General features: G+C 33.9%; 1 protein-coding gene across 2 annotated transcripts; it reads right to left on the bottom strand.

Annotated features, from left to right (window-relative positions):
* Positions 1-106: 106 nt before the first annotated feature.
* LOC107860240 (phosphoribosylaminoimidazole-succinocarboxamide synthase, chloroplastic-like) lies at positions 107-14,950 on the bottom strand. Of its 2 annotated transcripts, XM_047399765.1 has the most exons (12): positions 14,549-14,946; positions 13,580-13,681; positions 13,139-13,268; positions 12,127-12,219; positions 11,932-12,020; positions 11,387-11,467; positions 1,438-1,527; positions 1,262-1,351; positions 1,113-1,163; positions 965-1,011; positions 733-790; positions 107-665 (listed from the first exon to the last, which is right to left on the bottom strand). In XM_047399765.1, exons 1-12 carry the CDS (start codon positions 14,852-14,854, stop codon positions 603-605), a joined length of 1,200 nt encoding a protein of 399 aa, XP_047255721.1. In that variant the 5' UTR covers positions 14,855-14,946; the 3' UTR covers positions 107-602. The 2 variants fall into 2 exon arrangements, with proteins under 2 accessions (XP_047255721.1, XP_047255722.1); XM_047399766.1 differs by lacking the exon at positions 13,580-13,681 and having other exon boundaries at positions 14,549-14,950.
* Positions 14,951-27,302: the final 12,352 nt, after the last annotated feature.

The raw sequence follows: 27,302 nt of genomic DNA, 5'->3' as shown, positions 1-27,302 counted from the left end.
ATCTCTTACTTTTTGAAAAGTCGAGTAGCAAAATGGTTTGAATTTTCCATCAATATGTGCAACATATGGTTGAAATAAATTGACATACTAAAAGCAACCATCGAAGTCAAACCAAAAAGAATTTACTGAACAATTACAATCTACCACTTTCTTAAGATTCCTTCATTTGCTAGAAGTATATGATTGAAGTACCCTTCCACAGTATGATTTCCTTTTTCTACCTTTTGGGCCATTTCACAAAAACAAGCTATACAAGTGACTGACATCCACTGATTAAGTTCATTAACACACAGTTGTTGAGACCATCACTCAAAGTTAAGTGTGCAGAAATGAATTTGCAACACATAACTGTATGAACTTGCTTCCTTTGTCGATCATAAGGCTGAATAAAGCAGGAGGGTTACGGACAAAGCTTAGTCACTTTATGGACCCCAACTTACTTGGGGATGATGCATAACTGTTGTTATCTGAGCGTTACATAGCATTACAACATTGACTAACTTCCTCGACCCGAAGCTTAAAATACAATTCTTCAGGGATCACAGGAGAAATTACTTGCTCCGCCTCATAAAAACTTACACAAGATGCTCTCCTGTTTGATGTTATTGCTGCAATGATGATAAGGCCTGTGAAACATTTCTCGAGATCCGATCATTAACAGGCTCCTGCATGAAGAACAAGTTTCAGTAACTGCTGTAGTCATCCAATAATGGTTTCCTACAAAGTTTTTACCTTTGTCCCGGGCATCTCGAATCTTGAATTTGTTATTGTCTCGAATAGGAAAATGTATCTGTTCAATTAAGTGAGAATCACCAGTAATGATGGAAACAGTGAATAATGATAATCGGTAGGCAACTTTGATGCAAGTAAATCACAATCAAGTGAAGTTTCGAGGTGGTGTTAGTTAAAAGGGAGTGGAGGCTTTGCCCCGACAGTGATAAATAGGGAAGACATGGAAACATACCGCCAAGCTAATTCAGAAACAAGTTCTTCTGGAGCATCAGGCAACACCTAAGAGGGAAAATCGATTTTTTGGATTAGTGGCAGTAATCCAAATACCAAGAATACATGGTATCCAAATACCAAGAAAATAATCCATTCCTACAGACTACCTCGTCCTCATATGGGTTGCAATGATCTTTGAACCACAGCCTCAAGAATTCCTAAGCAAATATTGTAGTAAATGTCAGCATACTCCAAGAGACAACGTACTCAAAACTCAAAACAATGGGTACAGTTAAGTTTTAATCATAAAAGCAACCTTATCGATATTTTCAGGCTCAAGACCATTCTGAAAGCACTCCTGGTAAGAATGAGCAATCCAGTATCTGCTTGAGTCGGGTGTATGCACCTAAAAGTAGGAAGCAGATGATGAGGTCTTTAGTGAGAAAAAGTAGAATCGTTGTCAAATGAGAAAAAAGGCCATCTAATGTTTACCTCATCAATCAGATAAATTTGACCATCAGGACCCTTTCCAAATTCATATTTGGTGTCCACCAATATCAGACCGTGATCCAATGCTACACGCTGCAATATGAAAATTAGTGAACACAACTGCATAGCAAGTCAGATTTATGCCTATAGTGACTGTAGTAATCCAAATGCACTCTACAGCTAAGACAGATTATACAACAAAAACTCTTATCTATTAGTCTTTTAAAAGATTGGAGATGCAGGAAAGGTTTTTTTTTTTTTTTTTTTTTTTGCCAAATCATAGAGACAGCATTAGCACAACAAATATTTTTAAGTTCTAATATCTTTTCAAAAAAAAAAATAAGAATAAGAATAATATTTCAAAATAGATTAAAGTATAAAACTTGCAGAAATACATTAAAATCTGTATAAACAACAACAACAACAAACCCAGTGTAATTCCACAAAGTGGAGTCTGGGGAAGTAGGCTGCACACAGACCTAACCTGTAACTCAGAGGTAGAGTGGCAAAACTTGTATAAAGTTATAAAGAAATGTATGTACAAGAATTTATACAACTATATAGGCATAATATAATGTATATATTGAGTCCGGAACCAAAATAGGCCATCTTTCTTAAAAAAGTACCAAAAAATGTCATGTATTTAAAATGGTACATAAATATGCTTAACTCACATTTTTTGTGAGTTAAGCACTTTTTTTAAACGGTACAATAGTAACGACGTTAACTTTTTAAAAAGTGCATAACTCACTTTTTAAGTGAGTTATTCATTTTGTTTTAACATAACTCACAAAAAAAGTGAGTAATGTTTACCATCGATTGAAATTCAAAACATCCTACCAAATTCACAATTTCAACTAGTCCCCCCTTATCCATCGATTGTGGACTCTCAATAATGCTTCAAAACCCTACAAAGTCGATGATTCTCCGCTAGTCCCCCTTTTTCCAACACAAATTGTTGATTATTAATCAATTGAGATTCAAAGAACCCTATCAAATCCACGAATTCAACTGGTCCCCCCTTGTCTATCGATTGTGCTTCAAAACCCTACAAAGTCGACGATTCTACACTGGTCCCACTTTTTCCAACACAAATTGTTGATTATTAAGATATTTTTCAATTTTTTTTAACTTATTTTTTAATATTCAACTGAGGTATTACGTTCAATTGAAAAATGATATAGATGTATACTGAGTGCTGTGATATTAGAGATATCATATGTATTTCTTGGTAAGGATTTTTAGTGCTGTGAGTAGATAAAGTTTTACTGAGCAAAATAGACTTTAGGTACACTCTTACCAATTGGTGGGATATCTCTTTCCTAGTGAGTCCTTTTTTTCGTTCGCCTGCAGTTTTTTTCTTTACAGTATACTGAATTTAATTACACATAATTAGTACCAACTTCTTATTTAAGAAACAATATCTAAACATGTCTATATAAGCATATCTTACAGGCTCCTCAAAATCATTCCATGCAAAGAGACCAATTAAACTTCCATAGCATCTTTAGCTTATTTTCCAAAAGAAGAAACAATGAGGGATTTTGTTTTTTCAAGACTAGCACTTTTATGTGCTATTTTTTGCATTCGTAGCATTACTCTATTTCCAAAGTCTGTCACTGCTGGCATTACAAATTTGATGTAGATTTATTTCGCCTACGTTATTGTTACGATCTGCTTTTAAACTTCACGCTAAAAGCGTGCTATATATTGTCAATTATCAATTATATATAACTTCTTTTTTCTTCGAGAATTTATTCACTTCCCTTTACTCCGTAAGGTCTTCTCTAATAAGTGAAAAGCATTTAGTTTCAGTTCTCATCTCCTTTCTAAATTAAAGTACAAATTGAGTTAACTAAGTTTTGAAATAGCTCAGCATTCACTATGAACCTTTGTGTATTTTATGGAAGCCAGGAAGTGCAGGCTGAACAAATTATATACTATATATGAGACAGTGACACACCTGCACCACTATGAAACAAATTATATACTACTTCCAGATGGAAAACAACTCAGTGAGGCCCCAGCGCATATGTCCTCTATCTATGAGGCATTTTTCATCTAAGTTGAGTACTACATATATATATATTATACACCTACCCAGATAACTATTTAAAAAAGAAAGAAAAACCCAAGCAATTAGTCACAAGTAGAACAAAGACAAACAGAAAGACATAAAAATCTACATGCCCATTGTAATATATAAGTATGTCCAGAAAAAAGGAAAGTCGCAACCCCACATCAAATCTAAACTCATATCACTTCAAGATTCATATATATCATTTTCCAATTGAACGTAATACCTTAGTTGAGTATTAAAAATAAATAAAAAATTGAAAAATATCTATTGAATCGATTAATAATCAACAATTTATGTTGGAAAAGTCATCCATCCCCTTGTTTACTATCCTTTATCTTGAGCCGGGGGTCTATCGGAAACAGCCTCTCTACCTCTTCAGAGGTAGCGGTATGAACTGCGTACATCTTACCCTCCCCAGACCGCACGCTGTGGGAATACACTGGGTTTGTTGTTGTTATTGTGTTGGAAAAAGGAGGGACCAGTGTAGAATCGTCGACTCTGTAGGGTTTTGAAGCACAATCGATGGACAAAGGGGGGAGCGGTTGAAATCGTGGATTTGGTAGGGTTCTTTGAATCTCAATCGATTAATAATCAACAATTTATGTTGGAAAAAGGGGGGACCAGTGGAGAATCGTCGACTTTGTAGGGTTTTGAAGCACAATCGAGAGTCCACAATTGATCGACAAGGGCGGACCAGTTGAAATCATGGATTTGGTAGGGTTCTTTGAGTCTCAATCGATGTTAAAGGTGAAGATCCGAAAAGGTTTTATGTTTAACATATAACTCACAAAAAGTGAGTTAGGTACATAACTCACTTTTTTTGTGAGTATGTTAAAACAAAATGAATTACTCACTTAAAAAGTGAGTTATGCACTTTTCAAAAAGTCAACGTCGTTTGCTATTGTGCCATTTAAAAAAATGTGAGTTAAACATATTTATGTACCATTTTAAATGCATGACATATTTTGGTTCCGGACTCGCATATAATATGCTCTAACTTACCAAATTCTTAACAATAGAGCAACAAGACATTATATATACAACAACAATATACCCAGTATATTCTACAAAGTGAAGTCTGTACGAGAATTTATATAACTATATTCCCACACATTACATATAATTAAGGTTAAATATTTAAAGAAAAACAACTGAGATGAGAGTGTGTATGGGCATTCTTGGGGCGTAGGAGACGGATAGCCTAAGGAATAAAGCATTCATGTACCAAATGCTCCATGAAACCTAGTAAGGCCCTAACCCATGAAACCTCAGTATCTCATAGTCTCCCCGGGATACTTGGAAGCTATCTCGCGGGGTGGATCACAACTTTGAATTTAGAACACTAGCCCCTAGAATAACTTCCACACCAAAGTGTATTAACTGTCAACAGTCATCTCTGACTATAGTTGCTGAGATCAGCATGACGCTTGATAAAGCAAGAACAAAATACAAAAAAATTCTATTAGCAAGCAACAATTTCAGCAGCTACTCATCAGGGGCATGATTTACATGGAAGCTCAATTAGAAAATATGAACACCATGCACTTCCGAGGAAGGATCGGAAACTACTTCACCTCTTGACTACAAGTCTACAACTCACATATGTAGGAAAGATCTGAGAACTAGAAGGAAATGAAGAGACAAACAGAGAGAAATTTTCACCTATAAATTGCCTTAACTGACAATACGTACTCATTAAGGCCAATGTGGCCTCTGCATCTTAGCTCAAGTGTCACGACCCAAATTCAAGACCGTGATGGCACCTATTCCATCCTCCGTGATAGTTAAGCCAAATACCAAATTTCAAGAACAGTATCTCAAACTCATAGAAGCGGAAGAAAATAAGAACATAACCAATTCCGAATAATCTCATAAGTAGATTAATAGGTTAGTAGATTCAAAATACAGATAATCCCAGGTCTGGGAGTCACTAGTGCAAGCCACTAAATACAAAACCAAAAGAAAGTTTGAGTCTTTCAAAATGCGGAAAATGCATAAGGACAAGGTTGAAGGAGATTTCAGTAGTCTCTAAAGCCAGTAACAACTACCTCAAATCTCCAATGATGCTAGCAACGATGGAACCACAGGGATAAATATCCGGAGGTCGTCGAATCTATACTTGCACATAGGGTGCAGAAAAAGCAAAAGTGAGTACGGAACAACATGTACTAACAAGCATCGTCGACTGACCCTAATTCAAAGTGGTGACGAGTGACACCACGTAATTCATCTAAAAACAAACATACAAACCTGCACTCAGGAAAAGCACCTAAATCTAACTAAATAGTCAAGTTTAACAGTCATAAGGATTTCATAACACAATCCAAGAATTTCTCAATCCAGTGAAATAAATAATACATATACAATAAGTACAAGGTCAACAAATATACTTTAACCAATCTGAACCAAATGAAATGCATATATTATGCAGGCGTGCACTCCGATCCCAATAAATATGTTGTGCAGATATGCACTCCTATCCCATTATGTATATTGTGCAGACGTACACTCCGATCCCAATATATATATATATAAAATACTGTGTAGGCGTGCACTCCGATCCCATATGAAATGCAATGCATGATGTGTGGGCGTGCAACGCCGACCCCAAATCATCAATAAAATCAAGCAAAGCACTTCCTATCTCAGATCAGACATCAATTTCAAAATCAACTCAACTTATCAAGTGAAAGTATCATCATTAGCTAGCTTTTTCAATAATTTACATATCATAACCAATCAGTCTATCGGGCTAATAAATAGGGGAAAACAGTTCAAACATAGAATTAACTTAATTTATCCCCTCAAACAATACCAGTACCCACATAGATGCTCGTCACAATCATCTATACGGGAACCCCCCCACAAATTCCCATTACATATAACTAACAAATATTCAAATAAGCACGTTGGAAAAGAGTCTAAGAAAAAGTCTCAACTTGCCTTAAAGGAAGATCCGTGAAGTTACCCGAAGTCAAAAGGATCAGATGGAAGATTTACCCTTTTTAATCGCCTCCGAATGAGTCTGATCTAGTCAAATACAACATTCTCAACTTAATAAATTCTTACTCTAAAAAGATCATAAAACTAAAACTCATTTTTATCTCTAATTTTCAATCTAAAATGATGCATTAAACAGTAAATAATAGTGTCGTTCTTCAATTCATCGGCAGTATTATGCCCATAAGGCAGTCCACCCTTTACAAACTTTCTAATGATTGGGTTTTATACAATTGATTTCCAGAAAATTATTAAACATTATACTACTAACTCTTAGTTCCCAGTAATCCATTATAATAATTATCGACTTTTTTCCATTAACTTAGTAACCCAACCTTAACTAAATAAGAAAGAGCAAAAATTCCTATACTACTACTGTTTCGTAAGAAAAGCATGAAATCAGTATTTTTTTTGTGCAATTATTTTGTATCCTTAACATCATTCTCAAAGTTGCATAATTACAATCACGAATGTGAACAATTCTAGCAACTAACCATGAAGCAGTGACGATCTTCCTTTGAGAACAACGATGTGTTTAAGAGAAGGAAAATAATAACCACTTTTTTGTGCCCCTATCTTATTTAACCTTCTACTGCTAATAGTTATTCTTATTATTAAATATCCCTCCCACTTAAGTTTATTATATACATAGGTCTCAAGAGTTAAGAAAATATAAATTTGGCCCATAACTATAAAATAATGACTAAAAATTATGAGATGGGTTAAAACAGGGCACATCTGTAAAATAAATTTGCAGGGTAATTACATAATCCACCACTAAACAAATGTTCGTCCTCGAACATAAAGAGAAAGAAAGGATCTGAACTATCAAATAGATACGGATATCTACTCCGTATGTCGGACTCAACCTCCTAAGTGGATTCGGCAACAAGACAATGCCTCCATTACACCTTCACAGAGGCTATCTCCTTGGATCCTAACTTTCTAACCTACCTATCTAAGATAGCTATAGGCTCCTCCTCAAATGCCAGATTCAAATCCAGACTCACTGAGTCCCACCGAATCATATGCGAATCATCTGGATCATACCTTTTCAACATAGAAACATGAAAAGCTGGATGTACGGCTGAAAGACCCGGTGATAAAGCCAACTCATAAGCAACTGGACCAACACGCTGAAGAATCTCAAAAGGGCCAATAAACCTCGAACTAAGCTTTCCTTTCTTTCCAAACCTCATCACACCCTTCATGGGTGATACCTTCAACAAAACCCGCTCACCCTGCATGAACTCCAAGTCACGGACCCTTCTGTCAGCATAGCTCTTCTGTCTGCTGTGAGTCGCCAAGAGCCGATCCAGGATCAATCTCACTCGGTCCATAGAATCTCTCAATAAATCAGTACCCCAAGGTCTAACCTCAAAAGAATCAAACCATCCAACTGGGGACCTACACTTCCTACCATACAAAGCCTCGAATGGAGCCATTTGAATACTAGAGTGGTAGCTATTATTATAAGAAAACTCCACTAAGGACAAAAACTGATCCCAATGACCCCCAAAATCCTTCACAGAAGCCCGCAAAATGTCCTCCAACACCTGAATAGTCTGCTCTAACTGGACATCTATTTGAGGATGGAATGTTGTACTCATATTCAACTGAGTACCCAACTCCCGCTGCAAAGTACGCCAAAAGTTTGAAGTGAATTGAGTACCTCTGTCTGAAATGATGGAAACAGGCACGCCATGCAATCGAACTATCTAACGAATGTAAATCTTAGCTAATTTCTTTGCATTATAACTCATTTTCACAGGCACAAAATGGACTGATTTGGTCAATCTGTTCACAATCACCCAAACAGAATCAAACTTTCCCAAGGTCTGGGGCAACCCAACCACAAAATCCATAGTGATACGCTCCCATTTCCACTCGGGAATGGGCAACCTCTGAAGCAAACCACCTGGTCTCCTGTGCTCGTATTTCACCTGCTGGCAATTCAAACACTTAGCCACAAACTTTGCAACATCTCTCTTCATCCCACACCACCAGTAATGTTGTTTAAGGTCATGATATATCTTCACCGCACCTGGATGAATGGAATAGCGCGAACAATGGGCCTCCTCCGTAATAGATCTAGTCAAATCACCCACTTTAGGAACACAAATCCACCCCTTAATCCTCAAAACACCCTCTTGGTCCAAAATCACCTCCTTAGCCTCAGCTCGCATCACCTTATCTTTGATAATACACAACTTTTTATCCTCAAACTAATGATCTCGAATCTGGTCTATCAACAAGGACCTCGCCTCCACATATGCCAAAACTCTACCTGACTCAGAAATATCAAGACGCACAAAATTGTTAGCCAACTGTTGAACCCTGCAAATTTATTTTACAAATTTATACTGTTTTAACCCACCTCATAATTTTTAGTCATTATTTTATAGTTATGAACCAAATTGATATTTTCTTAACTCTTGAGACTTATGCATATAATAATAAACTTAAGTGGGAAGGATATTTAATTATATGAATAACTATAGCATCAGAAGGTTAAATAAGAGAGGGACACAGAAGAGCGGTTATTATTTTCCTTATCTTAATTACATCGTCATTCTCAAAGAAAGATCGCCACTGCTTCAAGGTTAGTTGCTAGAATTGTTCACATTCATGATTGTAATTATGCAACTTTGAGAATGATGTTAAGGATACAAAATAATTGCACAAAAAAAAATATTGATTTCATGCTTTTCTTACGAAACAGTAGTAGTATAGGAATTTTGGCTCTTTGTTATTCAGTTAAGGTTGGGTTACTAAGTTAATGGAAAAAAATCAATAATTATTATAATGGTTTACTGGGAACTGAGAGTTAGTAGTATCATGTTTAATTTTCTAGAAATCAATTGTATAAAAGCCAATGGTTAGAAAGTTTGTAAAGGGTGCGGCGGACTGCCTTATGGGCATAATACTGCCGATGAATTGAAGAACGAAACTATTATTTACTGTTTAATGCAGCGTTTTAGATTGAAAATTAGAGAAAAAATGAGTTTTAGTTTTATGATCTTTCCAGAGTAAGAATTTACTAAGTTGAAAATGATGTATTTGACTAGATCGGACTCATTCGAAGGCGATTAAAGAGGGTAAAGCTTCCATCTAATCCTTTCGACTTCAGGTTAACTTCACGGATCTTCTTTTAAGGCAAGTTGAGATTTTTTCGTACTCTTTTCCAACGTGTTTATTTGAATATTTGTTAGTTATGTGTAACGGGAGTAATCGAAATTTGGGTGGTGGGTTGTGGGGGGGGGGGGGGGGGGAGGTCCCGTATAGATGATTGTGACGAGCATCTATGCGGGTACCGGTGTTGTTTGAGGGGATAAATTAAGTTAATTGTATGTTTGAACTATTTTCCCCTATTTATTCTTAGCCCGATGGACTGATTTGTTATGATACATAAATTATTGAAAAAGTTAGCTAATGATGATACTTTCACTTGATAAGTTGAGTTGACTTTGAAATTGATGTCTGATCTGGTTTAAGATATGAAGTGCTTTGCTGGATTTTATTGGTGATTTGGGATCAGAGTTGCACGCCTACACATCATGCATTGCATTTCATATAGGATCGGAGTGCACGATATATATATATATATTTATTGGGATTGAAGTGCACGCCTGCACGGTGTATTTATTGGGATCGGAGTGCACGTCTGCACAATATACAAAATGAGATCGGAGTGCACGCCTGCACAAGATATTTATTGTGATAGGAGTGCACGCCTGCACAGTATATGCATTTGCATTTCATTTGGTTCAGATTGATTAAAGTATATTTGTTGACCTTGTACTTATTGTATATGTGTTTTCACTGGTTTGAGAAATTCTTGGATTGTGTTATGAAATCCTTATGACTGTTAAACTTGACTATTTGGTTAGATTAAGGTGATTTTCCTGAGTGCAGGTTTGTATGTTTGTTTTTAGATGAATTACGTGGTGTCACTCGTCACCACTTTGAATTAAGGTCGGTCGACGATGCTTGTTAGTACACGTGGTTCCGTACTCACTCTTGCCTTTTCTGCACCTACGTGCAGGTACAAATTCGACGACCTCCGGATATTGATCCTTGTGGTTCCGTCGTTGCTAGCATCATTGGAGATTTGAGATAGCTACTATTGGCTTTAGATACTACTGAAATCTCCTTCAGCCTTGTCCTTGTGCATTTTCCGCATTTTGAAAGACTCAAACTTTCTTTTGGTTATGTATTTAGTGGCTTGTAGTAGTGATTTTCAGACCTAGGATTATCTATATTTTGAATCTACTAGCCTATTAATCTACTTATGAGATTATTCGGAACTGGTTATGTTCTTATTTTCTTCCGATTCTATGAGTTTGAGATATTGTTGGTGGAATTTGGTATTTGGCTTATCTATTACGGAGGATGGAATAGGTGCTATCACGGTTCCGAATTTGGGTCGTGACATCAAGTTGTTACATTTTCTCAAAGACTTGTAGCATTGTGTCATACTTTAAATAACTAAAGTAAATTCATCATTTGAGTTCCTAAGCAATATCGATTATGGGGCATGCTACATTTTTGGTCTATATATAATGGAAAGCCTCTCTTGACTTCTCAATTCCAAGGTTGTAGCAGGGAAAGTTAATTAAGACGAACAAGGAAGAAAAGACTTCCCTATCCACAATTATCAACATATTGCACAGCACTAACTAAAGCAGTTTGTTAAGAAGCATTATGAAATGCTTGAAATTAAGAAACAACAATGACATTTATGTAAGAGTAGGACATTATTCATTCAGTCAGCATATTTGAGTTAAAGAGACTGGCCTAACAGCTACTAGAAGAAACACATGATAAGAATCCAATAGAAAAACAGATAAAACAGAATACAAGATTGATTACCTGGCCAAATTCAAATAAGCTCATTGCCTTCCTACTCACTTCATCATAATCAGCTTGAGTCATAAGACCACGTCGAACAATCTGCAGTTATATATTGCAGATAAGCTTCACGCTCACCTCAAAATCAACATTGATTCACTACTACACTATATATTGCAGATAAGCTTCACGCTCACCTCAAAATCAACATTGATTCACTACTACACTATATAACTATAGCCCAAGCTTTGGCATGCAAATACTTGAAAAGCTGGAAAATCTGACTCTAATACCAAGAAGTGGACCAAGACCAACAAAACCATAAAATGACAAAAAGGATCAAATTACCAATATGCAAAACAGAAAGACCGACATGTACCCTTCCAAGAATTGAACCAGCTAGCATCTTTAAACATTTTTTCATATTTCATGTCCCTATATCTTACACTTATTTTCCGATCAACATGTAGTAAATTAGCCTATTCTGTTATAGAACAGCAAATAGAAAGAGCAGATAGACTGCTAGGAAAATAAGAAGAAAAAGAAGAAGAAGAATGAATACAGACCTCATCTGGTGTTACAGGAACATCGTGATCTGCAGCTTTAGTTGTCGGAGTAAGTATATTTTCTGTAAGCTTTTGATTTTTCACCAAACCTGTAAAACACATTTATCTTTACTATAAGAACAAAAACCAAGGGCAAAAAAATAAAAAGAGAAAGACAAAAGCTAAATAAAAACAAATGCATAATACAAGCCACACCATCAGGAAGGTGATTGCCACAATAGTTGCGAACCCCTTTATTGTAGACTGTCCAAAGTGATGTATCAGTGCTTCCAGTAACATATCCTCGTACTACAAAAAAGATGTTAATATCTTAAGTCATCGCTTTGTTTGATGTATACTAAAAAAATACTCACCAATAAACATAAACTAAGATGAGAAGTACATGCAAGAATGACATAGTAACTTCACATGAAAAGGTTTTAGAAGTTATAATCCAACTTCAATAATTGAATTTGAAGACACATGAAAACATAGAAGTATAAAAATCAGACAACTATTTCATTATGAATTTCATTGCATAGTTACGAAGACTCACCACTGATTTAGCTCCTCCTCCCCAACCCCAAAAAGAGAGTGGAAGCATTAAGGATGCTTTGAAAGTGACATCATCGCAAAGACTTACCTTCAAATCCTCCCCTTCCTCCCAAAACAGGAGAAGCAAACCACTGAGGATGCTATGATAGCCATAGTAGTGGCTAATATTTGTGTCAGAGCGAGATTCAAACATGTAGCTAGTGTCCCTCAGCATTTCCCTCACAGTCAGAAGTCATATGATAGTCCACAAAATATGATCTTTAGGCCATCTTGAATTTTCTGTTTTGTTTTATCTTGTTATTCTTTTTTTAAGAGTTGTCTTGTTTTTCTCTTCTCCCTACTTTTTTTGGTGGATGGGTGGATTGGGGATTATCAGCAACCATGTTACACTTTTTTGGGGGGTTGGTTAACCATGTTAAACTTGTAAAGCTGTTAACGGAGAATTTTGATTGAACAAATACGTACCATGAACCAAGAAGACCCCCGATTAAGAAAAACACACAGCTAACCTCCATTGTTTCTAAACATGCAGGTGCAGAAAATATATGGCTGAATTCAAGAATTACCTCACTACACATGTATAGAAGAACCTAACCACACATATAGTTCATAGCATGTTGGTCAATAAGTGAAACAATCCTGAAGATAATACCACTACAAAGTAGAAACTCACCAACAAATTCAACAGGGAAAACCAAGCATTTCTTCGCAATAGTTACATTTCTATCAGGTACCGATACCACAGCGTTAGGAGTAATATGTTGAGTCTTATTAAACCACCATAAACTAGTCTCATTAAGCACCTGCATACCCACAGTGCAATCAGGTTAAAAGTTGAAGGCAGGGATCATGTAGAGGCGGAGCCAGGATTTCAATTAAGAGGGTTCAATATTCAAAGAAAACTAAGTCAAAGGGGGTTCAACACCTATTATAACCACATAAAAAGTAATTTTAATCATATATAAATAGTATATTTTCCGTCGAAGGGGGGCGGATGAACCCCCTAAAGGGGGCTGGCTCCGCCTCTGATCATGTTATACCTATTACTAAATGGATACTATCAATGTATTCTTAGTATACGTTTCCTTGTACTTGAAATAATAAACAACTTTACCTGGCCTTTGAACGGTATAGAAGCAAGAATTCTATCAAATGCACTTTGCCTATCTGTTGTCACCATTACAAGATAATCCCCTCCATCATATATATCTCTAACCTTCAAAACACATCGAATTTTTCATATGTGCATTCCGAAATAAATCATACTTATTTCAAAGCAATGCATATAAATATTGGATAAAGTTGTCAATTTTCCATCCAGAAAACTAAAATTCCAGTGTCAAACTGTGCAATTAAGCTTTTTGACAACATTCAAGCATCCTACGTATTCATCTGTCACACTCTAATAGCTAAAAGAGAAAACAAAACAGACAAAGAAAACCAAAACAGCCAAAATAAACAAAAAAGAATCAAAAACGAGTTCGGAGATAAGCCATAAACCCCATTATTCTTACAACCCTTAGCCCATCTGCCCCAACCTTTAGTCCAGCACTTTCCACATTGAAAAGAACCAAGAAAAAGAAAATACCAGTACGACAATAATATACCCAGTGTAGTCCCACTAAGTGGGGTTCTAGGCAATGGCGGACCTATGCCCATTTTTTGGTGGTCGGCACCCATTAAATTCGAGGCATATTAGGTATAATTATATAAAAAATGTAAAAAATTGATAAAAGATTTAGAAAAGCACATAGTAAACCAGTTCTTTAATTTCCAAATAGAACCTTAAAGCTATGGGCATCAATATATGTGTTCGAACCTCCAGAGCACGCATGAATGTTAAATCCTGGGTCCAACACTGCTTCTAGGGAGGATAGAGTGTACACAGACTTTACCCTTAAAGATAGACCCTCGGCTCAAGAAAAAACAGTTCAAAGCAATCCAAAACAAACTAACGAAAGCAAAAGAATAACAAAAGCATACTGAGCAGTAACTACCACAAAATAATATGATAATCAAAGTACGAAAAAAAAAAAAAAAAGACAGAAAAACAAAATGAATGAAAATGCTGTGTATGTATTACCTTGCCTCTGATTTTGGAGTTGAGCTGAGGTACAGTTAAATGAAGATGAGTTTCAGATAGGCAATTAGATATTGAATTTTTGATAAAGGTCATGACTTCTTCCTTATGCTGGTCGTTGTTGGTTAAGGCTACATGGGGTACTAGATTTTGGTGTTGGCTTGACATAGTAATTGATGGGTATTTCTTGAATTTTGTAATCTTTGATGGTAGTGATGTTTGTGACAAGAAAAAGATTGGCTGGTTGATTGATTTAAGATTTCTGTTTAGGGTTTTTGGAGGGTTTAAGGTTGGCAAACTATGAGCCATTGTTGCTTTTCCCCCTCTCTCCCTTTTTCCTTCTGCGTTTTGCTGGGTTTTATGTGAAGGTCAAAAATGTTTTTTTTTTTGAGAGGTTATATTGGGGGCAAATTTACTCGCACTCGATTATATGTGTTTGAATTTAGCATTTAGAATTCATAATTTCTTTGTCTTTATGTTATGTGTGGTTAAATGTCATTTTTTTTATTTAATTATTTTTTATTTTATCCTTAATGAGTGTGTCCCACTTATTAAGAAAAAATATCTAAAAAGTAAATATTAAGAGGAGCAATTTTATAAAGTCAATCACTTATTTTTCAAATTTTATGTCCGATCAAATAGCGATACATAAAATAAAACAAAAATAATATTATTTAAGTATGATTAACTAATACTCTCTTCGTTTTATTTTAATTGACCCTCTTTTTAAAAATATTTATTTCAATTTAGTTGTTTCTTTTATGAAATCAAGAGTATTTTATTATGTTTTTCCAATACTGCTCTTAACAATAAATCACTAAACAAAGTGTATTTACTCAAATTTATATTTTTAAGGTACAACTAATAAGGCTAATTTGATAAAATAAGTTCCTAATTAATATTTTCTTAATAGAGTCAACTAATATGAAGTAGAATGAGTATATATTTTACTTTATTTAAGCATTCGACTAGCATTTTATTTCTTTTCGAAAAGAAATTTCAATAATGATAAGACAAAAATACATAATTTATCCTTTAAACTTGAGACTAAAGAGTTCATTTAATAAGAAGGATAAGTTATGACTAAATTTGAGATTAATTTTATAATGAATTTGTGTCATGTTTGATTGGAATAAAATGTGTGAAATAATTTATGTTGACATTAGTTATTTCAAGATTGTAGTATTATTTTTATCCCAATTTGAGCATTGAATAGCTAATTTCAGGATAATTAATTTCGAAATAATTTATTTCCAACCAAACGATACCTAAATTTAGGTGACAGTATGACGTATTCATATAAGCTACTAACATTCTAACATATAATTTTATCTCGTAATTTGAAATCATGAATTAAAATTTTGAACATGTGACTTTATGTATTTGGAGTATATAAATATTTATATCATAACAAATACTTTTTCAATATTTTATTATTAATTTTTTAAAAATGACGTTGCAACCCGCTTTTATCATAAAAGTAATATAATTTAACAATGTAAAATAGAAACATTCACCTACAATGAAATAATTATTATAAATGTACAGTTGACTCAACGCTCAATTAAAAGAGACAAACGAGTCTTCAAATTAAGTGAGCGTTCTTCAAATTTTAAAAATTAGGTGAAAGGGACAAATTTCTTTTTCAATTTTTTAAAAGTATTTTCGTTTCAACAACTTTGATAGTTGTTCGACAACTTTGCGAAGTTGTTCGACAACTATCAAAGTTGTTCGATAACTTTGTAAAGTTATTCAATAACTGTGCGAAGTTGTTCGATAATTCTGTGAAGTTATTGAGACAACTAATGCAATTGTTGAACAACCGTCTCAGTTGTTTAAGTGATTTTATTTTTTTAACTTAATAATATTATGGGACCTACTTATCTCCTTTTTTTAATTAAAAACTTGAAAGGGTCTATGGACTCATTTTTCTCGACTCAATTATATTATCAAATATAGTCAATCTTTTAAGATGTTACCAGAAATGCTTTAACGCTCGTAGAATCAAACGTTATTTTTCATTTAATAGCTCACTTAATTACAATATCAATTTTTTTTCTCTTTTCTTAATACACTCACTCCTCGTCCTTCCTTATACACTTTATCTTCCACTATGTTTTAGGAATTCATCAAATGCTCAATTCTCTTTGATACATAGAGATTTTAAATTAGTGAGATGATTTCTGTTATTGTGATAAATTTTTGTGAATTTGAACTCCGTAAATTGACAGTAAGTGATGAGATCTAACATGTTCTGTCTCTTACAAGATCTGAAAGATGTCTTGTTTGCAGAACCCAAAATCGATTTTATACAATAAAGTTATTTTTTTTTACTTGTTTGTTCGTTTTGTTTTAAAAAAAATACAAAAAAAAAAAATGTTTAGCCATTATTAAAGCTCAAAATTCAAAGTCAGAAAATAGATATTCTCCAAATAAGCTTCGTATTGAATGAGTATTATTGCAAAAAAAATCGATTATAGAATGAGAAGATTACCTAAATTTAAATTTTTGAACGATTTGATGTTGTTCTTGAATGAATCTAATGCGAGAATTCAAGGAAGAAAATGAAGTCATATTTTTTTTTGAGAAAAGACATCTTTCCCCCTGAACTTGTCCTCCAAATTCACTTTAGCACTTAGTAGCCGTTTGGCCATAAAAACTATTTTTTTCGGAGTTGGAGTTAGAGTTGAAGATGAAGTTGGAGTTGGAGTTGGCCATGTCTTTCTGGATTTATTTTTGTAGCCTTTTAAAAAATCTTTTTTTAAATATGATTTTATGCCCTTAACTTTTTAAAATTATGAAAATCACCCAACTACTAATTTACCTACTAACATACAACCAAATGTTTGAGAAAATAACTTATATGTCTTCAATTGATAAAATAATTAAGAACAAATTAATTATTATGATTGTTATTCTTCTAAAATTTGAGTATAAATAGCACAAGCACGAGCTAAATAAGTTTATCTAACCATAATCGGTTGAATAGAGAAAATATATTTTGATAAATATGATTGGTGGATATAAATATATTTTATATATTCTTAAATTTGTTGATGAAAATTCTTTAATTACTTTCACTTGAATTAATTATTTTATTGAATTTGGTCTTTTTAAAAAAAAAAAATTACGGATGAATTATTTCTAAATAGATTAGTGCTAATTTTTTGCTTTTTCTTTATTGATGATATTGATTTTCCTTAAATATTATTGTATCGTAAATATGGATCGTTATGTTATGTTTGATATGCGACTTTATTGACCAATTTTTAATAATTTATTAAAATCATAATAGCCATTATATATACACATAAAATTAGAATGCCAAGAAAAAAATATTAAATTTCTCATTTTTAAATAATATAATGTACTAGGCCTTATATTTTTATAATATAGTTCATTCAAAACAAAAGTTGATATATTTCCGCCATAGATTGTCATTTATTAATTTTTTCTTCACGTTAGTAAATTTTGGTTAAAAGAAGAAAAAGATATTATAATATCTATAACAATTAAAAATGATGTTGCACCATAGAAACAAATAATATTCTTTTTCTTGGTAGTTGGTTGTAGTTATAAGAGGGGTTTGTGTAAAAATTTAAAGATTTGGGTTATATGTAATAATAATGAAAGTTGAAAAATTATGAAAACAACAAAAAGTTGTTTTAACTTTTTGGAATCCAACTTCGAAATAATTTTTAGAATTTTCATGGCCAAACACCACCATTTCCGGAAGAGCGCAAAAAGTGAAAAACATTTCTGGAAAAAAGTTAAAAAAAATTATGGCCAAACGGGCCCTTAAACTTAACTTCCGTTTATTTACCCCCTTAACATCTTTAAAGTGAATTATTTTCATCTCTCAAAACTGAATACCACTTTCACAACGGAGAGTGTGTGTAACACCCCGATTTTCTAAATCAGAATGCTACACGGTGCTTATGACCCGAAGGACCACAAGCTAACCCATGACTGATATATGTACCTATATACTGCATAATATAACATAAAAATACGGAAACATGTACTGAATGGCCACAAGGTTCAACTGAATAAACATGTGAAAAGAACAATGTCTGAAAACGGTATAACCATACCAAAACAAATCTGAAATAACTATCTGACATGCTATAGTCTGGAAAGCCTCTAAACTGTCTGAACAAGGAGTTGATGAAACATGTCCCCAACTAACTCCAATTACTAAAATAAACTTAAAACTGAAATAGTAATGAAATCATCGTGTCCTTGAAAGATGAGGACTTACTTCTAACTCTGACTGCTGTTACTGGAATCTACTGCTGATCTGGAGCTCGTGCCTCTAAACCTATGGTGTAACATAAGAGAAAGCACCATAGCGCAAATGCATCAGTACGACTAATTGTACTGAGTATACGAGTGAGGCAGGCTAAATGCAAAGGGTTATATACATGAACAATGCTGACTAATATGAACGTGAGAATACATGCATGCATAAGCAACTATAACTGAACTCGTGGTGATACTGACTATTGAGTTTGATTACTGATGACATAACTTTACTGATATTGAGGTATTGAATAGATGAATGACTATTTCTGACAGTTCGGATTATGAAGAACTGGTCTGATTGACTGTGTCTAACAGTTCTGAAACTGAATACTTATAACGTAGCTATGATGACTGATATAACTGATATAACTGTGATGATCGGCGTAACCGATGTAACTGATGCTGAGCGGCCATATCTAACAGTCTAAGTTCTGATATTCTGAAGAACTATCTGAGTCTATTACTGAAACTGAGACTGAGACTGAAACTGGGACTGTGGAAAGTAATCATCTAACCGACATGCCCCGGAACTGAACTGGTTGGGGTCCAACCTGTAACCTCATCTGGAAGGGTGCCAATATCGTGCCATGGGTACAGATAACATGTGAATAAACCCTATTCTGTTTTGGAGCTCATTCCGTCTGCCCTGCTATCAGGTAAACTCAAAGGAGATACATTAGCCCTATGGGTAGGGACATCTCAACCTACGCTAGCTACGTAGTTCTGGAATGCAAGAATTGCTTCTAGGAATCACACCCTCTGACTGTGATAGGTAAGTCCCCATTCTTGGGTTCACTCGGTGCATAATCCTACTCCCAACTGAAAGACACTGAACTGATTTGCTGAATTGAACTGATTAACTGAACTGATGTTAGTGGGATTGTTTAGCAGAGCTAAACTGAGTTTATGAGAGCACTGATCTTACTGAGTATTGAGTTTTAAAAATTTTTGATAGTACTGAATTATGGAGATTACTGAAGTTACGGAGAACACTGGAATTTCTGAAGTTTCCGATATCACTGAGTACTGAGATTACTGAGATTAGCTAAGATTAACTGAGTTACTGAACTTTCCTGAGTCACATGACTGTCTGAGTTCTATGGAACATGGCTTGACTGAGAGTATCGTGAAATCATGACATGGCTCTAGGCGCACAGTTATATTTTTCGGGTACAAGTACCCCCAGGACTCGATGGAAGGAAACTAACACACATGACTGACTTGAACATAAGAGTAGAGTCCAATATTCACAATATCATAAGTGGGGGATTTCATACTATACATGATGCTCAACTTCTTATACATGGAATGGAATGCATACAACATGTATATACTTGCATAGTTTCAATATCATGCTCATTCCATATCACAACAACAACACATAACAATAACGTGAAATTCATATGAAATCATAGAGCATAGAACGTGAACTTGTCATTTAAGCACTAGTGAATCATTGGACATGAATTCTATCATCCTAGGCATTTTATCAAACACCTTACATGCACCACTTTGGGAATAGGTTTATTCATTAATTCAACAACCCATATCACCCAAAGTTTATATATTTCAACTAACATGCCATCGTAGTTTCATACAAACCCATAAAGATTCTATCTTGACATCATACAACACATAAACAAGATCAACAATCAAATCAAAACATAACAAGTATGGCATATAGTTTAAAATAGGGTTCTTGGACTTCATGGACGAAAGGAGTCCATGAATGAACATACGCATACCTTAGTTCTTGATTTAGTGAAGATTGACGGAGAGATTCTTGGAATTTGATGGTAGAATTTGCTTGAACTTAAATCCCCCAATTGAAACCCTAATGTGTTATTGGGATGATTTTGATGAAAAAGAGCATGTTTTGGTGAAATAATGGCTTAATTTTGTGTTTGGGAGCTTATATAGGGGTGGGTAGATGACTCAAATACCCCTCTAGATGCGTCTTTTAATTTATGTAAAAAAAAATTGATTTGGGCCCCTGGCGCGACGCGGAGACATCGCGTTGCCACTTGTTTATGACCTGAAAATTCACTGTGACGCGGTGGAATCGCGGAGAGACATTGAAAATTGACAAGCGTCATTTTGGCTTATGGCGCAACGCGCCACTGACTAAAATAACACTGCTGAAACTTTAAATCGTCATAACTTCTTCACTGGGTGTCCGTTTTAGGCGAATTTGGTATCGATGGAAAGCTTATTCAATTCTCTACAATTTGGAGGGTATAAATATACCAAAATACCACCTATAGACCAAGTTATGCTCGTTCAAGGATGACCTATGTGAAATCACGCACGAAAATTTGGTGGATTCAAAAGTTCTTAGCTTGGCTTACTCTAAGTAACTTTTATGAACATGCTTAACACATCATAAGCTCTATTATCACTATGATACTCATCCTAATTCATGTACTCAAACATGAATCACACGATAGGAGGTTTCATGCATAAGAACTAAGGGTGTCAAGTGGGCCGGGCCGACCCGGCCCAATTCGACCCTAGTACCTAATCCGACCCGGTTTGACCCGGCCCGGTAAGCCCTAGGGCTTTAGGGTTCTGGGTCCCGGGCCGATTATTTTGTTAAAATGGGCCCGACTAACCCGGCCTGGACCAAGCCCTGTTTAGGCCCGCCGGTTAACCGGCCCGGCCCGGCCTGGAAAAATTTAAAAAAAAAAGATATTTTGGATTTTAGGCCAAACTAGCCGTTGGCCCAACGGCTATATAGCCGTTTTTGGGTCCAAACGGCTAGTTTGGGCCCATTTATTAAAAAAAGAAAAAAAAACTTTAAAAAATATTTTTTAATCCCCCCAAAAAATCTATAAATACCCTACAACTTCAAATCATTTTTCACACAATTTTTCACTCTCTCAAATCTCAATTCTCAAATATTCAATATATTTAATTTCTTAAAGTGTTCACTTTAATTTTTTAATTTTTCGTTTACAAAGTATGAGCGGAAGTTTCTAAAGTCGCAATCTTCGGATACTTCCAAAATTTGGTATTGTCGTTCCATCTCTTACGTTTAATTTTTATTTATTGTATTAATTGTTTAATATTTAATTTTATTATATTTTTGTAATTTGAATATTTTTAGTTTAATTTAATTTATATTATGGATAAATTAAGAAACCTCGCTACTAAAGGTGTTAAAAGTTTTTGTTCCGGAAGCGGTAGTGGTAGTAAAAAGCGAATTACTAGCGGTAGAGGTAGTTCAAGTAGTAGCAATACCCGTGTGCCTTCGCCTTCGGTACCGCTTGGTACACCTTTTGAGGAAGAAATAGGTGTAGGTACTCACGATATGGATTATGTAGAAGCTCAAAAAAATTATGGTATAGAAGAAGAAAATGAAGTAGATGCGGTTAATTTAGACAAAGATAATGAAAATATTGCTGAGACACCCGCAGTAGGAGATGCTAACGTTAGATCTGAATCAATTAATCTCCCTTCCTGTCCTCCCAGTGCCTCAAAACCTCGTAAAAGAACTAGTATTGCATGACAATTTTTTGAACGTATATCTAATATTGAGGTGCAATGCAATATTTGTCAACAAATATATAAGCATAGAAGTGGAGGCAAGCAAGGGGGTACGGGTACGTTAATGAGACATGTAGCTGAAGATCACAAAAGAGAGTTAAATATTGCAAAAGGTGGTGGCGATGTTGGTGGGTCAACGCAAACTAGAATGGACCCAGCAACCGGTCACGTAGCGAAGAAGTATAATAAATTGAGGGACAGGGAAGAAATAGCTAAAATGGTAGCTGTGGGTTGTTTGTCTTTTAGTTTTCCTTCTTCTGATGCCTTTATTCGTTATATACAAGCAATTTATAATCCTATGTTTAACGGTATTCCTAGAACTACTTGTCGGTCTGATATTTTTAGACTCCATTCACAATATTGTTTTTATTTATCAACATTGTTAAAAAATATTCAATGTAGATTGTCCCTAACTTCTGATCTTGGTCGTGCTGTAAATAAAAATGATTATTTAACCGTTACTTGTCATTGGATGGATAGTAATTTCGTGATGCAAAAATGTATTCTTGCTTTTTTATATGATGAAGATCGTAAACATACTGGATAATTTATTGCTGATTCTATTGTTAAAATTGCCGGATATTATGGTATCGAAAATAAAATTTTATGTATTGCTTTTGATAATGCTTCTACTGATAAGACTGCTATAACAAAAATAAAATCTACGCTATCTCCGTCCTTGCCTGAAATTTTTCATATTAAGTGTGCATGTCATATATATAATTTAATTGTAAAAGATGGTCTTGACTTTTTTGAGCTTTATATTGAAAAAATTCGTCTTGCCGTTGGTTTTATTCAAGAAAATAATCGTAGATCGAGAATTAGAGAATTTAAAGTTAAATGTCAAGAAAATGGACTTACATCGATTTGATGCCTGAGGAAATTGATCCTAGATGGAATTCTACGTATGAATTTTTGAAAACTTGTTATAAATATAGAATTCCTATTACACTAGCTTTTAACCAACATTGCGGTTCATTTGTTGATTCTGCTGATTGCATGCTACATAATTCTGATTGGGTTGTAATTAATGATCTTGTTAAGTTTTTAGAAAAATTTTATGTAGCTACGGTTGAATTTTCCGGTGCTTATTATCCTACTGTTTGTAATATTTTGGCATATATAATCGATATTTCTGATTTGCTCAAAGAATATAAAAATAAAGAAGGTTATAAAGAAGCTATTGGTGCCATGTTTACGAAATTTAAAAAATATTTTTTTCCGATTCCCCCTATTTACTTGGTTGGTGTTATGCTAAATCCGTGCATGAAATATAATCATATGTGCCATTTTAGTACTCTTATTTATACTAACTTAGAAATAGATACTAACCATGATTCTGAACAAGTACAACCTGATTTGTGGACGGCTACGGCTGATGCAAAGGATTACATAGAAAAATTATATAATCACTATGCTGATTTATTTGATTTAGTCGTACCTACAAATATCACTCCAACTGTCGCTCCTCATCCTCCCGAGGAGCCATCATCTTCTAAAAGGCCGGCACATAGTGGTTTTTCTGATTCGTTTTATGATTTAAATTGTTGGAACAGTGTTGATGAGAGAACTTACACATCAACTTATCGGGAAGAGCTGAAATATTATCTTCGGACGGCACCAGAGGATCGCAGACGACGGATCACCACGTTGGATTGGTGGAAGAGTAATGAAACACAATATCCTGTGCTTTCAAGATTAGCTAGAGATATCTTGAATGTTCCAATGTCAACCGTTGCATTAGAGAGTGCCTTTAGTCAGGGACGACAACAGCTTGGAGACAACCGACACTCATTAGGAAGCAATGCAATGAATGTTCTAGTTTGCCTCAGAGATTGGATTAGAGCGGAAAGAAGAAACCAAGGAATGGAACCGGAGCCGAGCGACGAGCTGAAACTTGAAGAAATTATGACTTCACAGGAGAACTCAGCAGAATCAAGTCCAATGCATGTTTTTGCCCCCATTGACTTCGACTATCCTATGCAAGTTCCCATTAATATTAACATGAATGAGTTGGAAAAAATGATGCATAATTTATAGATTTTTCATTCATGTAAATTATAACTTTTGGATCATTTTGCAATCAATAAAATTCCTCAAATTCATTCACTCCTTAGTCCTTGTTTTTTATTTTTTTTCATTTAACGATTTAAAATTTTAAATTGAATTTCTAGTTTTCTACTTTAAATTAAAAACTTACTTCTAATATATTATTATTTTACTACCAAATATTATTAATTTATTATATTAAGTAACATATGTTTTGTATATTTGTGCATATATTTTCTATAGAAGTGTATATTTAACGTATACATGTGTATATGTTTTATAAATTAGTATATAACTATACAAATATATATTGTAATGTATATATAATGTAGTGTATTTTATAAGTAGTAGTATATATACATTGAATGGTGCGTATACACGTGTATATATCTTCTATAGAAGTGTAGGATATATGTTTTATAAATTAGTATATAACTATACAAATATATATTGTAATGTATATATATTGTAATATATCTCATTTAAAGTATTACATATACATTGAATAGAGTGTATATATGTGAATAGATCTTCTATAGACGTGTATATTTAACGTATACATGTGTATATGTTTCATAAATTAGTATATAACTATACAAATATATATTGTAATGTATATATATTATAGTATATTTGATTTAAAGTATTACATATACATGGAATAGAGTGTATATATGTGAATAGATCTTCTATAGACGTGTATATTTAATGTATACATGTGTATATGTTTCATAAATTAGTATATAACTGTTCAAATATATATTGTAATGTATATATATTATAGTATATTTGATTTAAAGTATTACATATACATAGAATAGAGTGTATATATGTGAATAGATCTTCTATAGACGTGTATATTTAACGTATACATTACTTTATGTTTTATAAATTAGTATATATATTGTAGTATATACTTTTTTTAAAGTAGTACATATATATTGAATGGTGCGTATATATGTGTATATATCTTCTATAGATGTATATCTTTAAAGTATACAAGTGTATATGTTTTATAAATTAGTATGTAACTATATATATATACATATTGTTGTATATATATATATGTATATTGTAGTATATATTTTATTTAAAGCAGTACATATAGATTGAATGGTGCATATATGTGTGTATATATCTTCTAAAGTAGTATATATTTAATGTATACATGTGTATATGTTTTATAAATTAGTATATATATGTATATTGTAGTGTATATATATATATATTATACTATTATAGCATATGTTTTATTTAAAGTAGTACGTATAGTCATATATAATTATATATTGAATGGTACGTATATATGTGTAATTGTTTATATATTTTTTTTAAAATATATAATGTATATTGGAGTGTATATAGTTTATATTGGATTTATTTATTTATTTTTTAAACGGGTTTGACCGGGTTTTGGTGGGTTTGACCGGGTTGGGTTAAGTGGGCCGAGTTAGGGTGGGTTTTAATTTTTTACTGTTTAGCCCGGCCCGGCCCGACCTGGCTAACGTCAAAACCGGCCCTTAACCGGCCCTCAACCCGATTAAAATGGAAGGGCCGGTTCCGGGTTGGCCCAACCCGGCCCGTTTGACACACTTGGTAGGAACAATGGCTCATTTTCTAGCTTAGAAATATACGGGATATTACAGTGCGTTACACTCGCTTACACGTCAATGCCACGTTGGAGCCACGTCATTGCCACGTAAGAAATTACTATTTTTTTTTAAAAAAATAATCTCTTCCACATTATTTTTATATATTTTTTTTGAAAAAAAATAACAAATATATATACTATTTTATATATATATATATATATATATATATTTGTATATATTAAATAAAAAGTGCACCCCCCACCCCTATTTTCTTTCTTTTTCACAACCCCCCATCCTGCCCATCCCGCCCCTCTTTACGTCCCCCTGCCGCTCCCACCAGCTTTCCTCCTCCATTCAACCCACCCCACCTCCATTATTTTTTCAATTTTCCTCCATTAACAACCTCCCACCCCACCTTCAATTTAAATTTTCCTACACCCTTACCACTTATTTTTCTTCTTCTTCGAACCCCCCAACCCCGTCCCCGCCCCCCGCCCCCCGCCCCCGCCCCCCGCCCCCTCTATTTCTTCTCTTCTTCCAGCCAACCTCCATCCCCACCTTCATTTTTTTTTCCATTTTCCTTAATTAACACCATTAGAGAACAATCACAAAAATATTAAATTAAAATTTTTCTTCCATTAAACACCATCTTAACCTTCAATCAAACTTCCTCAAGTTTTCAATCGCCAAATTCACCCTTGAAGATGTAAACATAAATAAAGAATAGAGAAGGAACAATGAACTTTAAAATTAAAAATTACGAAAATTTCTTTCAATTTTGTTATTCTTCAAACTGAATTAATGAAGCAATTTAATGTCTTCAATTTCTTTGTTAAAAAATGTATTAATGGAGAAAAATGAAAAAAAAAAATGGAGGAAAGTGTTGTTGGAGGATGTGTTTGAGGTTGTTAATGGAAGAATTAATTGTTGTAGAAAATGGGTGTTGTTGTTTGTTGATGTATTGGAGAATAAAATGGTGTGGGGTATAGGTGTGTAAGGATGGGGATTAGAGGTGAAGGGAGTTGGGGGTACTGAAGAAAGGAGTATAATCTTATATATATATATATATATATATATTATTTTTAGTAATCATAATGTCCGAATAAAAATATTCTTTATGCTTTAGATAAAAATGCTAATTCTTTAAAAATCAAAAGTTATTAATTAAATATAATAAATGAAATAAAGATTACTAGTTTTTCTTAAATTTAAATTAAATGAAGTATTTAAATATTAGGAAAGAATTTCTATAAATTACAATACCT

This window comes from Capsicum annuum, chromosome 1 (assembly GCF_002878395.1).
Source record: "Capsicum annuum cultivar UCD-10X-F1 chromosome 1, UCD10Xv1.1, whole genome shotgun sequence".
Classification (NCBI taxonomy): Eukaryota; Viridiplantae; Streptophyta; class Magnoliopsida; order Solanales; family Solanaceae; genus Capsicum; species Capsicum annuum.
This window is presented reverse-complemented; position numbering and strand designations above follow the sequence as displayed.